This window comes from Sinocyclocheilus grahami, unplaced genomic scaffold, assembly GCF_001515645.1.
Source record: "Sinocyclocheilus grahami isolate Dianchi unplaced genomic scaffold, SAMN03320097.WGS_v1.1 scaffold1320.1, whole genome shotgun sequence".
In the NCBI taxonomy this organism is placed as follows: Eukaryota; Metazoa; Chordata; class Actinopteri; order Cypriniformes; family Cyprinidae; genus Sinocyclocheilus; species Sinocyclocheilus grahami.
The window spans coordinates 216,092-230,356 of NW_015506499.1; the positions used below are offsets into that span (position 1 = coordinate 216,092).

The 14,265-nt window shown below is 41.9% G+C and overlaps 1 protein-coding gene across 1 annotated transcript in view; it reads right to left on the reverse strand.

Annotated features, from left to right (window-relative positions):
• LOC107569168 (poly(rC)-binding protein 2) overlaps positions 1 to 5,006 on the reverse strand; it is a 14,923-nt gene extending 9,917 nt beyond the window's left edge. Inside the window, exons 1-2 of the mRNA XM_016255179.1 lie at positions 4,811 to 5,006; positions 3,405 to 3,544 (exon numbers count right to left, since the gene is read on the reverse strand). Coding sequence (XP_016110665.1) covers positions 3,405 to 3,497 — 93 coding nt within the window. The 5' untranslated portion in view covers positions 3,498 to 3,544; positions 4,811 to 5,006. The remainder of the gene's footprint in view (positions 1 to 3,404; positions 3,545 to 4,810) is intronic.
• Positions 5,007 to 14,265: the final 9,259 nt, after the last annotated feature.

Sequence of the window (14,265 nt, forward strand, 5' to 3'; positions counted from 1 at the left end):
TGTCAACACTGTTCTGTGATTTCTCAATAAAATAGCTTAGAAACTGAAAAGTTCAAGCATATATTTCTTAACTAAATCCCACAGCTTCACTACTAGTAGAGAGACGCTGCCAGGAATAATTAATTCACACGCAATCGCTCTCACTAATGCATTCATATGAATGTAATCTTTACTGTGCTACTTTATCTGGATCTGATTTAGAACGAGTAGAAATCTGTGAGAAATATAACGACCTAAAGACAAAAGAACTGATAAAAATGAGCTGTCATAGGAGCAACAGCCGTGTGGGCAGTGCTGTGTCATATGCCATAGCTGTGCTCCAGACGTATTTGTTAATTAATGACGTCATCAGCGACTAGTCGACTTCGACTCGACTTTCATGTGGCCCTTTCATCACATAAGAGTCGACTTCAAAAAATCAGAGGTCGTTCAACCCCAAATAAATAAATAAATAAATAAATACATAAATACATACATACATAAATAAATATATATATATATATATAAAAAATGCATATTAAGGATGCATTCATATATAATAAATAGGGTTAGGTACCTAAACCCGGTACCTATGTAACCAGTATGTATTAGAACTGAATCAGAACGCAGATTTCGGTGCCACTGAGCAATGCCTGAAAATGCCTGAGCGATCGATTGAAATATTTGTTCTCTGGTTCTCTTTGATCACCGGCACCGCATAGGGCTGTGCAATTAATCACATGTGATTGTCCTGCGCATCTCGTCAGTAAAGCCGGTTCTGTGATTAGTAGTAAATCTCCATCACCTGCTTTCAGATGGAGCGGCATGCACTACAGAGCCGTAGATCACTGACGAGCTAGGCGATATCGCGTTCATAATCGAATGCGATTCATCTGTGATTATGAATGTGATATCGCCTAGCTTGTCAGTGATCTACGGCTCTGTAGTGCATGCCGCTCCATCTGAAAGCAGGTGATGAAGATTTACTACTAATCACAGAACCGGCTTTACTGACGAGATGCACATGACAATCACATGCGATTAATTGCACAGCCCTAGCACCGCATGTGAAAAATAATTTCCCGACTGAGAAAATGCACGTGAACTCAAGTGGGAAAGCTCTAATAATACAAATCCAACATCTTTGTAGTAACGCGAGTGTCCATGTTGTTTCCACGTTCCGACTTAAAAGCACAACTTGGGAAATGAGAGCAGAGGAGCGCGTGAATGCAGCAACTACACTTGCTCTGATGGCAGCAGGCAGATACCGTTAGCTAGCTCAGCTAAACACGCTCAAATTAAAATGCCTAAAGCTAAACTTCCCTTTTAATGACTTGCAAATGAGAAGCGTTTCTAAACCTGTTGTCCAACAAAAGAGAACACTGTAACGTTTTTACTCCACAGCTGCTTCCTTTTGTGATCTGATGTGGCTTCTCGTCACAGAATGAGGCAGAAAAGAGTTATATACTGTAAAACGCTTATGGTAAAAAGGCTAAGTCGGATTATAAATATACTTGATGAAAATACCAAAGATGGCTTGAATAACACGGATAACCTATACATTGTCGCGGTCGAGTGTTTATGGTCTTTGTTTTATCATTCAGAACGTTTATATCTTCCGTTTACTCAGTTACAGGATAGCAATGCCTGTCCATATTAGGGATTTCCTGAGTTCTGTTACTTCTGTGATGCACATGTGGGGTTTCTGCGCGAGGGCGCCCTCTGGCGTCCAGTATGAATGAAACAGACATTAAATGTGTTTATAGCGCTTAATAATAACCATCCTATTTTGGTTAATATTTTTGGGGGGGGGGAATTATTATTATTATTTTTTTTTAAGTATGGGTTCAGGCAGCGGTACCATTTTGAAAGTATCGATTTGGCACTGGTATCGTAAAAAACCCAAAAGATACCCAACCCTAATAATAAAACCAGTTACACCAGTATTAGTTCTGGTCGGCCACTAGGTGGTGCTATGGGTAATTTTCACTGTGCCAATACAATAATGTAAGGCAGTTTGATTCTAAATTTCCAATTATTTAAAAAAAAATAAAAACCTTAAAATAAAACTGAAAAATAAAGGATTTTAAATGAGCAACTTACCCAAAAGATTAATTCAACTAAATATGAAGGACACACGTGCAGTGGGTGTCAGCACAGAGTGCCTGTGTGGATTGTTTGTATAATTACAATAAATAATTAAAATAGAAACTAAAGATTCTGAAAATCAGTTTTTCATAAAAAAAGTCTTTATTATAAAAAATAATTTTTACACTAAAAAGAATTATACTGATCCTGAAAATCATTTTTTTCAAAAAATTATTATTATAATGTCAGTCGATGCTTCCAGCAACTGTTTGGTTATCAACATTCTTCCAAATATTTCTGTGTTCAGTAGAAGAAAGAAACGACTTTTGTTGTCATTAAGTAAACTTCAAAGCCTTAGTTTGTTCATAATAAGAGATTACTTTTATTTGTGTTACTTGTTTGATTTGGGGTTTGTTTTAAAATTTCAATTTAGTTTTGTTATATTACAATTTCACAAAGAAACGTGCCGCGACAGCCTAATACAACGGCACCTTTTCATTTACTGTATAATGTCTTCAATCTCATTTTGTTAAAAAAAATCTAATGGTGAGTTGAGTGAATCGTTACATCCCTTTTTAAGTACCCGCGGACACCCAGAGTTCAAAATATCGAGTAATGTTTTTATGAAATGTAGTGGAGTAAAGATTATGATATATCACATTAAAATTAGGTCTGGGCAATAAAACGATAACTATCAAGATTTAATTTCTCAATAAAACGATAACTATCGAGATTTAATTTCTCAATAAAACGATAACTATCGAGATTTAATTTCTCAATAAAACGATAACAAGATTTCAATAAATGTTCGATATAAAGTTTGTGTGCCAAAAGCAGAACGACTCGCTGATTTAAACGAGTTTAGAGCCTGATGAAACCGCGCTGACAAACAGCAGAAGCACTGCGCACCGAGACGGTCAGGACGCTTTTCAATCCACAAATCACCATCATTTACCAGGGATTTACTCCGGTAACACCAACTGCACCGTGTGGGATGTTCAGATCGAGTTTTATTATATTATTAATGCAAACCCGTTTCATGATGTGAAAAACTATTAATGCAGAAACTAAGAAATACATTTTTCTATTAAGATATTCATTTTGTTAAGTACAGTAACAAAGTAAAAATACTTTGGTAGTGTACACCGCTCTCTAAGGATTTATTTTTGGTGTTTGATGCCTTTTATTTAGATAGGACAGCAGGTCGACGGGAAGTGAAGTGGGTGAGAGAGAGAGGGGTGGGATCGGGAAACGTCCACGAGCCGGGACTCGAACTCGGGACGCCTGAAGCAAAGGCGCTACATGTCGCCAACGTACACCGCTCTTTAAAAACCCACCTTTCCGATGATGCTGCCCACTTCTTTGCCATGCATGAGCAGTCGGATGGTGAGCGTGACGTTGAGTCCTCCTTCAATCACACCTGAGTCCATGATGATCAATGAGTCGAGCTCTGGATCTTTGGTCACGGATGATCAACCTGTCAACCACACACACACACAGACAGACACACACTCACACAGACAGACACACACAGACAGACACACACAGACAGACAGACAGACACACACAGACAGACACACACACACACAGACAGACACACACAGACAGACACACACACACACAGACAGACACACACTCACACAGACAGACACACACTCACACAGACAGACACACACACACACACAGACAGACACACACACACACAGACAGACACACACACACAGACAGACACACACTCACACAGAGACAGACAGACACACACTCACACAGAGACAGACACACACACAGACACACACACACTCACAGAGACAGACACACACACAGACAGACACACACACACACAGAGACACACACACACACACACAGAGACACACACACACACACACAGAGACACACACACACACACACAGAGACACACACACACACACACAGAGACACACACACACACACACAGAGACACACACACACACACACAGAGACACACACACACACACACAGAGACACACACACACACACACAGAGACACACACACACACACACAGAGACACACACACACACACACAGAGACACACACACACACACACAGAGACACACACACACACACACAGAGACACACACACACACACACAGAGACACACACACACACACACAGAGACACACACACACACACACAGAGACACACACACACACACACACAGCTTTACTACAGCAGTCAGGCTGCACTGCACATCACGGTGAAACACGGTAGATGTAGGAGCTGAAGTAACCTGATGAAACACACGCACTGGCCGACGGAAGTGAAGCACGCTGTTTAGCACAGTTTCTTCAGCAGCTTATCCCGAGAAACACCAATCCGGGTTACTATAAATACTCACTTTCACCAACTGGCCATTCGTATAAATGTGAAGCTAATTCCTGGTACTCAAACGACTTTAGTATTAAACCGGCGGATTCTCTTTGTAAATACGCCATTTCACTGCTCGGTGGCGCAGCTTTAGCGCGTGTGCTTGCTAGCTGCGTAGCGACGGCCGACGGCTCTTCAGACGAAACGAGCCGCTTTCTGCTCAACTCACGGCGCGTGTTTGACGACTCAACGGCGCACTGCTGCTCTTAAGACAGAAACACCGACTAAGCTCGCAGGAGAGCAGCGGACGCTGGTTAGCACGAGTGCTAGCGCTAGCGCTCTCCCGCGGCCTGCAGGCCCCTCGCGCTCCTGCACGCAGTAAACGCGGCAAAGTCTCACCTGCCGCGCGCTCCGGGGAGGGGAGAGGGTCCGAGGGTCCGAGGGTGAGAGGGGGAGGTCCGGGAGGGAGTTTTGAGAGGATTCGGGGAAGAGGGAAGACACGGCTGCGTGATCGAGCTCCACTCTTACAAAGACAACAAGATGTGTCCCGATCACCTCTCACCCACGACCTCTCTGACGTCACCGCGCTCTGGCCCCGCCCCGCGCTCTGGCCCCGCCCCCGGGCTCTGCGTGAGGACGCACAGCAAAAGAAAAGGCATGTCCTAGTTCACTGCTCAAAATATATTTGCAATCTAATTCTTATTATTGCCTATAAAGTAGAGAAAACGGGGACAATACATTTTTGTAAGTTATATGATTATTATATTTATTAATGTTTTTTTTGTTGTTGGTATTTTCTAACTGGCTTTAATACAATTCACCATAAAACACTCTATGAAAAATAATAAACAGTAACCATATCAAAATCATGATATGATAAATTAAACTGTATTTAACAAATCAGTCATTCTTGAGACGTGGCACAAAACAGGTCCAGCAAGGGTAACTGCTATTAGCTTTAAAAATACAAATATTTTCATCTTCCAATTTCTGAGGAAATTATTGGAAATATTTAGATAATTTTTATTCTCCTTGTTCCATTAGCATCTGGCATCAACAGAAACAAATAAAATGGCTACTACATGAACTCCACTGGTTTTGTGAAAGAAATGCCAAATTTGTCAACACCGTCAGATGTCACCACCATAAGATTTTGTGTTCCAGTGATAGATCAAAATATTTAAATGTGACTCATGAATAAAAGCTTTATAAACAATAACATACTCACTGATTGTTTTAATACAGTAATTGACTGATTCAGTGTATTTGATAGTTAAAATGACTACAAATTCAGGTTTTCGTCACCACCGTCAGTTCTGTCACCTCCGTCAGTTGAATATTTTGATAATATTTCATTATGATATTTTATATTTGTTGTGGAATTGTTGGTCACATGTGAAAGTGTAATCTGTCTGTTAACACCAGAATGTGTTTAGAAATGTTAAAAATATCTTGAATGCTGTTAAAAATAAAGCTGAAATTATATTACAAAGTCCAAGCTAAAAAAGCACATTTAGTTAAAAAAGAGAAAAGTTGGGAGGTTGTATCAAAGCATGTAGTTTCATTTGTCTGAGTACAAGGTTTTATTTTTTCAGTTTTGCACCGTTTTGTCCCACTTCTCAAGAATGACTGAAATATGTTTTCTAATTGACTTTAATATATTCATTTTCAAACTCGAAAGTCCTACTGTATACAACAGTCACAGCGTTTTACTAGTTAATATGTGATTACCTTGTAACTGACAACGTTTGTTCTATTGATGATCGACTGCTAGACGTAGATTTGATCGCGTCATCTACTAACAGAAGTCTGTTCCAGTGGAATAAGTATTGCACTTCAGCAGCAGCTAAACTATGGCAGAGGAGAGAGGGTTGTGGACCACTGCATCAGGAGCGTGACTGTTGTTAAGGATGAGTGTTTATCTGAGTCTGGACTAGACTGATCTACAGTTTTACTGTAGGCAAGATCTAAAACCTGGGGCCGCATTCACGAAACATTCTTCAGAAAAATCAATCTTCTTAACTGACGTTTTCTTCTTCTTTTATTCGTATCCCCAAAAATTCCTCTTATCTTTTTTCTCAAGATTGTTCTTAAGACAAAACTGGAGAAGAGTTCAAATTCTTGAAAAGAATCTTCTTAAAAATCGCCGTAAATAACTTTGAGTTAGGATAACCTCAGACTTGTCTTAAATCCCAAATAGTAAATGATTTAATGAATTTATTGGGTTATCTGAAATTAATTGTTTTTAAGCATTACAGCAACACTAGCTACATATAACACACAGTAGGACTGTTTACAGGGATGTGCACGAGATTTCTGAAGTGATAACGGGGGTGGCTAAAGGGGCTGAAGCCCCCAATGTTTTTATTACCATGTCTTGTATTAAACCAGCACTTAAAAAGCAAAATGCTGCTGCTTCAGGTATCTGTAACTTGCTGTATAACTTCATAATACCAATCTCACTATCTGTCAAAATTAGATTATTGTTAGCAACAAACACAGATTTGTAATCAAGGTATTATATGTACAGACTTTCTAGGACACACACATTTAGAGTGATTATATGAACAGATTGGTTAGTAATAGCATGATCTGTGGCAGACTTTTCTAAGTGTCGGGGCAACAATTCAATAAACAATACGTTCAAATTAAATGATTTAAATCATAGAGAAAATATAGTCTTTTTGCTCTATTTCGCCGAAAATAGTTCTAAACAAAGTCATGTTTTTCGTCTCTGCACACAGCGGTGTTTCGTTACTGAATGAATTTGCATTTTTGAATCAATTATTCACTGACCCATTCAATTCAATTCAATTCAATTCAAGTTTATTTGTATAGCGCTTTTCACAATACACATTGTTTCAAAGCAGCTTTACAGAAAACGCATGTGTCTACATTACAAAGCAGAAGTGAATGTGTCCAAGTAATGTTTATTTCACAAATGAACAGTTCAAGATAATAGACTCATACAGTTAGCTAGCATGAAGTAATTTCAGACAGGTGTGATCATAATGCATTTTGTCAGCTGTGCATGTGGATTCAAGCTGGGGTCATCTGGGGTCCTCACAGGGGGTCAGCATCATCTCGTCACAGGTGTTGGGTCGTCTGAAGTCTTTCTCTGAGGCTGGATCCACGCTGGAGCAGGTGTGATCTCTAGAGACCTCGAGATGGGCATCGCTGTAGGAACAGAAAGGTGTAGCATAGATTCTGTTCATAGCGTGTCAAGCAAAAACTATGTGTGTGACTTTTATCTGATCTAACTGGGAACAAGGGTGAGATTGAGATTCATGATGCGAATGCTTGGCTGAAGAGATGTGTCTTTAATCTAGATTTAAACAGAGAAAGTGTGTTTGAACCCCGGACATTATCAGGAATACTATTCCAGAGTTTAGGAGCCAGATGAGAAAATGATCTCCCTGCTTTAGTGGACTTAGATATCCTAGATACTACTAAAAGTCCAGAGTTTCTTAAAGAGCGTGATGGATTATAGGGCATAAGAAGATCAGTTAAACAGTAATGCCTGTCCCTGAATACCAGTGTATTTTTGTAGTCGGCCTAAGAGTACATCATGGTCTATAGCAGGGGTACTCAAGTTCAGAGGCCAAGGGGGCCACATTTATACCACCGAAAAGCCACAAATTGCAATTTGCATCGTAAGACTTTAAGACAATTTTTGCAGTTTTACTGATTTAGAAGTGCTGTTATTACTTATCTAACTCTTGCTTGTCCTTGTTCTATTAAAAAAATAACACTGAACATGAAAATAATGATAATAATAAAAAAAATCTGTAACAAAATAGTGGATTAATCATTTGAAAAAATGCATTCATACTCACTCTATTAAACAAAGTCAATGTTCAAACTCAAAACATACTTGAGCAAGTATAGTTCACAAGCCTTAATGAAAAGAAGTCACATTTATACCACATAAAATACGAAAAGCCACAAATTGCAATTTGCATCGTAAGACTTTAAGACAATTTTTGCAGTTTTACTGATTTAGAAGTGCTGTTATTACTTATCTAACTCTTGCTTGTCCTTGTTCTATTAAAAAAATAACACTGAACATGAAAATAATGATAATAATAAAAAAAATCTGTAACAAAATAGTGGATTAATCATTTGAAAAAATGCATTCATACTCACTCTATTAAACAAAGTCAATGTTCAAACTCAAAACATACTTGAGCAAGTATAGTTCACAAGCCTTAATGAAAAGAAGACTGCTCAAAAAACTTGTTTGAATCGTCAGTGGCAAATTCTTTATATATGAAAACGTACTTACAGTCTGTGAGTCAGAATAGCCGGCATTGTAGTCTACTCTCCCAGGATCAGGAAACAGTCCTCCATAAAATGTGCTGCACACATCTGGATATTTGGGTTGAAGTGTTCTGGAACAGTGTTGTAAATACAACTTAACCACTGATTTCTAGTCGTGTCCTCTTTTGGAAGACCAAACAAAGTAGTTTCGCTTTCACAACGAAGCACACAGCGTCTCCACGACATGGCGGCGGCAACAACAATACTACAGCGAGAATCAAAGTTACGCCTTCTTTCTTTGCGTGAACATTTGGGCGGCGTTATGCAAATCTTCCCACATCGTGACGTAGACGTGGGGCGTGTTTAAACGAGGCGTTTTAGGGGGGTGTGGTCGAGTCGTAACTTTGATAAAGAATATCTCTTTGGTTTTGAGACTTTAGTCTTTGCAACGTACAGCTTGTAACACTCCAAAGAGAAAAGACAACTTGTTTGGTATGTTAATCTGATGTGGATCTACTCTGATTGGATGATTGTTACTTTTAGATAGTTAACTATTAGTGTGATGAATTGAGTTAAGCTTTTAAAGCATTAAAGAGCAGGTCATATGGTATTTTAAAGTATCTTAATATTGTGTTGGAGTCCCCTACAACAGGTTTAAATGCATCTAAGGTCAGAAAACATTGTGATTTTCTCAGAATGTACATTTAATATTAGAGTAATTTGCCAATTATTTCGAAACGGTTCGTTCCAAGCAAGTTCGGAGCAAACCCCTCCCTTCCATAAGCCTGCTCTGCTCTGATTGGTCAGCTGGCCAAGCCTGTTGTGATTGGCACAAAGAGGAGCGCTTGAGCAAGTTAGCAGTGCTACCATTGACAAAGCACCTTTGCATAAAACATAGTACTCCAATCCGTTCTTATAACAATTACATAAAATACATAAGTGTTTTTGTAAGCGAATCGTGCCCACAGCTAAAGTTTAGCTGCTAAACTGTGAACACTTAAAACAATAATAGTGGATACGTTAGCCGAGTGCTATTGTGACTAACTGATTAGGATGACCATATGTCCCATTTTCCCAGGACGGGTCCTGGCCAGGATTTCTATATTGCCTAAAATATCTAGGTTTTGGCTTTGTTTGCGTGTGCAGACCGATCAGTGTATGACATCAAAATACCTCAAGAGCATTTTGAAAGCATAAGGAACTGTCTGTATGATATTTTGATGTCATACACACCGATCGGTCTGCACACGCAAACAAAGCCAAAACCTAGATATTTTAGGCAATATAGAAATCCTGGCCAGGACCCGTCCCGGGAAAATGGCACGTATGGTCACCCTATAACTGATGAAACAATACAGTTTGAAAACCAAAATATGTCTACTGTAATGTTTGAAGAACGACAGACTAAAGACGCTCCGTCTTAACTTTTAATCGGAACGCAGAACAGCTGTATCACATGCGCACCAGCCTAATTAACTCGCTCGTCGCTCCCGCATTAAACCTAGAACTGCCAGTGCAGCAAAATAAACAGCACTTTCACAATGATTATAAAGTCTGAATGCTACATTACTTTCTTTATTATTAAACTAAGTATTTCTTAGGAAATAGTGGGTTCACAGCGAATTATCAGAACCACTTCAGTAAGACAGTTATATCGTGCTTTACCTGGAAACCTAAAGCTGCACTAGGTATACATCACATATTAGCACAAAAACTTGATATTTTGAGCACTCAATTGAAAATGTACACATAACGTATCAATCGTACTTACAGGTTGTGCTTCGGAGAGCTTGTTAGTCCAAATTAAGAAGATTAGAAGCCAACGAAGATAAAAGACAAGATTAGAGAAGCAGTCTTTGGTAAAATGACATGCACACAACAAAAGGTTCGAATTGTATTTCTGTGGTATTCTTGAACACAGCGTCTTCTCAACATGATGTAAACACACTAACTAGCGGACGTGTTTGAGGGCAGGTCAGAGTCTGTTCGTATTTCGCGGGCAGGCGGGGATTATGCAAATGTGTTACCCAGTGACGTATACCGGTAACAGGCAAAAGATTCGTAAATATGACAACTCATTAAGGTGATTCAGAATCGACTCTCTCTTCTGAGAGACAATATATTTTATTTATCATGCACTTTTTTGATTAACATCTTTGCAGATTGTTTTCATTGAAGGATAGCTACGTTATAAACTGCAGAAGAGATATTTTTCAAAAACCCATATGACCTGCTCTTAAAAGTCCCCTTTTCCACAAGTAGTGCTGGATATTATTTATTTATTTTTCTTCTTCACATTTTTGTACACAGTTTCTTTCCATGCACCTTGTGAAGTGGTAAAGTTGCTCCAGATCCCACCTTATGAGTTTTTACAAACTGAGTTGAAATTTTGTGATAGAGACTATTGTTGACATAAGTGTGTAACCCCCTTAAATTGCACATTTAATTCGTTTAATCATATGATAAATACATTATCCATTTCCTTTAATTTGTGTATCTCGAAGTGTAACAGATCGGCCAGGCTCCGCCACAACCCAATCACAACGATCCCTCTCACCTGAGTTCTGAGCACCTGCACCTGTCACCAATCAAGCACCTCATTACCAGCCTGCATAAAAGCACACACCTCAGACACCCTCACTGTCTGGTCTCATATACACGTAGAGGACTCAATGACTTTGCTACTGATTACCTTTGAATACTTCTTGCATTACTTACCTCCTGTGTTCCTCCTAGTGTCTCCAAGTGCCTCCTGTATCTCCTAGTTCCCGGATCACTGAGGTGTGTGCTTCCCCCGTATACCTTCCAGCCTCAATCAAGCCAAAGACTCGGATTACTCCACTCTCCATATCCTTTGCACTCTCTCACGGACCTTTCCCTCACCATCACTTCCTCCGGACCCGACACCAGTATTCACTGTGACCCAATAAACTGTTTTGTATATACACTAACCTGTTGTGTCAGACCTCTTCCCCTCCAGTGCAATCTCACCTTTAAGATGCAACCACATTCATATCCCACCGACACCTCTAAAATTGCTTTTATTATCTCCCTGCTAACAGGACCTGCACTGCAATGGGCGGAAACGATCTGGACTCAGGCCAGCCCCGTCATTCAAGATCTGCAGAACTTCCTTGTGCATTTTCGCGAGGTGTTTGGAAGGACCGACGGAGATGCCGCTGTGGGAGAGCAGCTCTATCACTTACAACAGGGGACTATGTCAATTGCCGAATACTCGCTGAAGTTTAGGACTCTCGCTGCGGCGAGTGGATGGAATGAGAGAGCGCTACTGACCACCTACAGACAGGGGCTGGAACCCCAGCTTCGGTTACAGCTTGCTGCCTATGATGATTCGTTTGGATTGGAAAAGTTCATGCAATTGTCCATCCGATGCTCGAGCCGCATGCAGTCCTGTCTAGCAGCCCTACCCGTCCACGCCACAACCTCCTGCCTCCGCCGACCAGAGCCCAGTAATCCTCCAGAACCAGCACCAGAACCCATGATCATGGAAAAGCTGACCAGGGGTCTCTGTTTATATTGTGGAGCTCCAGGGCATATGATCTTGGCATGCCCCCTGCGCCCTCCACGTCCCGTGGTGAGTGTGATTCAACCTGATATTAAGATGGAGCCCCTCACTACCCGTGTAATGCTTACTGCCTCTGATGTCTCTATTTCAGTATCAGCCTTTGTCGACTCCGGGTCAGCAGGAAACTTAATCTCCCGGGACCTCTGCCGCCAGCTCAAATTACAGGCTACCGCCACTGAAACAGTGTACCAAGTCCAGTCGATAACTGGAACACCACTATGCCATAGACATGTTCACTATCGCGTGGGACCCATCACTCTTCGTCTGGGCCCCCTTCACTCGGAGGACATTCATCTTCTGGTTTTGGAAGGGTCTACTGCGGACATCATCTTAGGGCGCCCGTGGTTGGTAAAGCACAATCCCATTCTGTCCTGGAAGATGGGAGATGTCCTGAAGTGGGGCAAGGATTACTTCCCAGACTGCTTGCCCGGGACTCCATCTCCTCCGAAGAAACTCCCTGAGGCCCTTCCCGTGAATTCCACCTCCATTGAAAGTCCCATCGAGAAGCACTCCTTAGAAATTCCAGCCTGCTATGCCTCCTTCAGAGACGTGTTTTGCCCCAAACAAGCCTCCCGCTTACCACCACATCGGCCATCAGACTGCGCCATCGATCTCATTCCGGGTGAGCCAGTGCCTCGTGGAAAGATCTATTCCCTATCGCTTCCTGAGCAGAAGGCCATGGAGGAATACATCAAGGAGGCGCTGGGTCAAGGTTACATCTGTCCATCTAACTCCCCTGCTGCATCAAGCTTCTTCTTCGTGGCCAAGAAGGATGGAGGCTTGAGGCCCTGTATCGATTACCGAGCATTGAACAATATCAGTCAAGTTCCGACAGCCTCTTCCCCTCGTCCCAAGTGCCCTTGAGCATCTCCGTGGGGCCACCATCTTCACTAAGTTGGACCTCCGCAGTGCCTATAACCTCATCTGGATACGTGAGGGGGATGAATGGAAGACTGCCTTTGTGACCCCTACTGGCCACTACGAGTATCTGGTCATGCCCTATGGACTTGCCAATGCTCCCTCCGTATTCCAGGACTTCATGCACGAGGTGCTCCGAGAGTTTCTCCATCGGTTCGTCATTGTATACATGGATGACATCCTCATCTACTCCCGGAGCCAGGCCGAACATCGCCAGCACGTTGTGGAGGTCCTCCAACGCCTGAGAGAGCACCACCTATTCTTCAAGGCTGAAAAATGCACCTTCCACCAACCCACAGTACAATTCCTGGAGTATGACATTGACCATACCAGTATCCAGATGGACGAGGGGAAGGTGGAAGCTATAACCTCCTGGCCAGAACCCACCACGATTAAAGAGCTCCAACGATTCCTGGGATTTGCCAATTTTTCCGTCGCTTCATTATTGGCTACAGCAGGATCACCAGCCCCTTCACCAACTTACTCCGAGGGAAACCCAAGTCTCTGTCCTGGACTCCCGTGGCCTTAGAAGCTTTCTCCTCCCTCAAGAGAGCCTTCACTAGCGCCCCACTCCTAGTCCATCCAGATTCATACCTCCCATTCGTCGTGGAAATTGACGCCTTCACTACAGGAGTGGGTGCAGTGCTGTCCCAGCAGCAGGGGAACCCAGCCAGACTCCACCCATGTGCCTTCTCACGGAAGCTCAGCCCGGCGGAAATTAACTATGACATCGGCAACAGAGAACTCCTTGCCATCAAGCTGGCCCTAGAAGAGTGGAGGCATTAGCTGGAGGGGGCAGCCCATCCATTTACCGTACTGACTGACCACAAGAACCTTCAGTACCTTCGTGAGGCAAAACGTTTAAACCCCCGCCAGGCCCGATGGGCATTATTCTTTACCAGGTTAAATTTTACCATTACTTATCGCCCTGGTCCCAGAAAACGTCAAAGCAGACACCTTGTCGCGTATTCACAGTCACATAGAAGGCCCCAAAGAACCGGAAAGCATCATCCCACCAAAGATGATCGTCAGTCCGATCGAATGGAATTCCCCTTCAGTGGCCTCCAACACAGCTCCTAACAATCCGCCG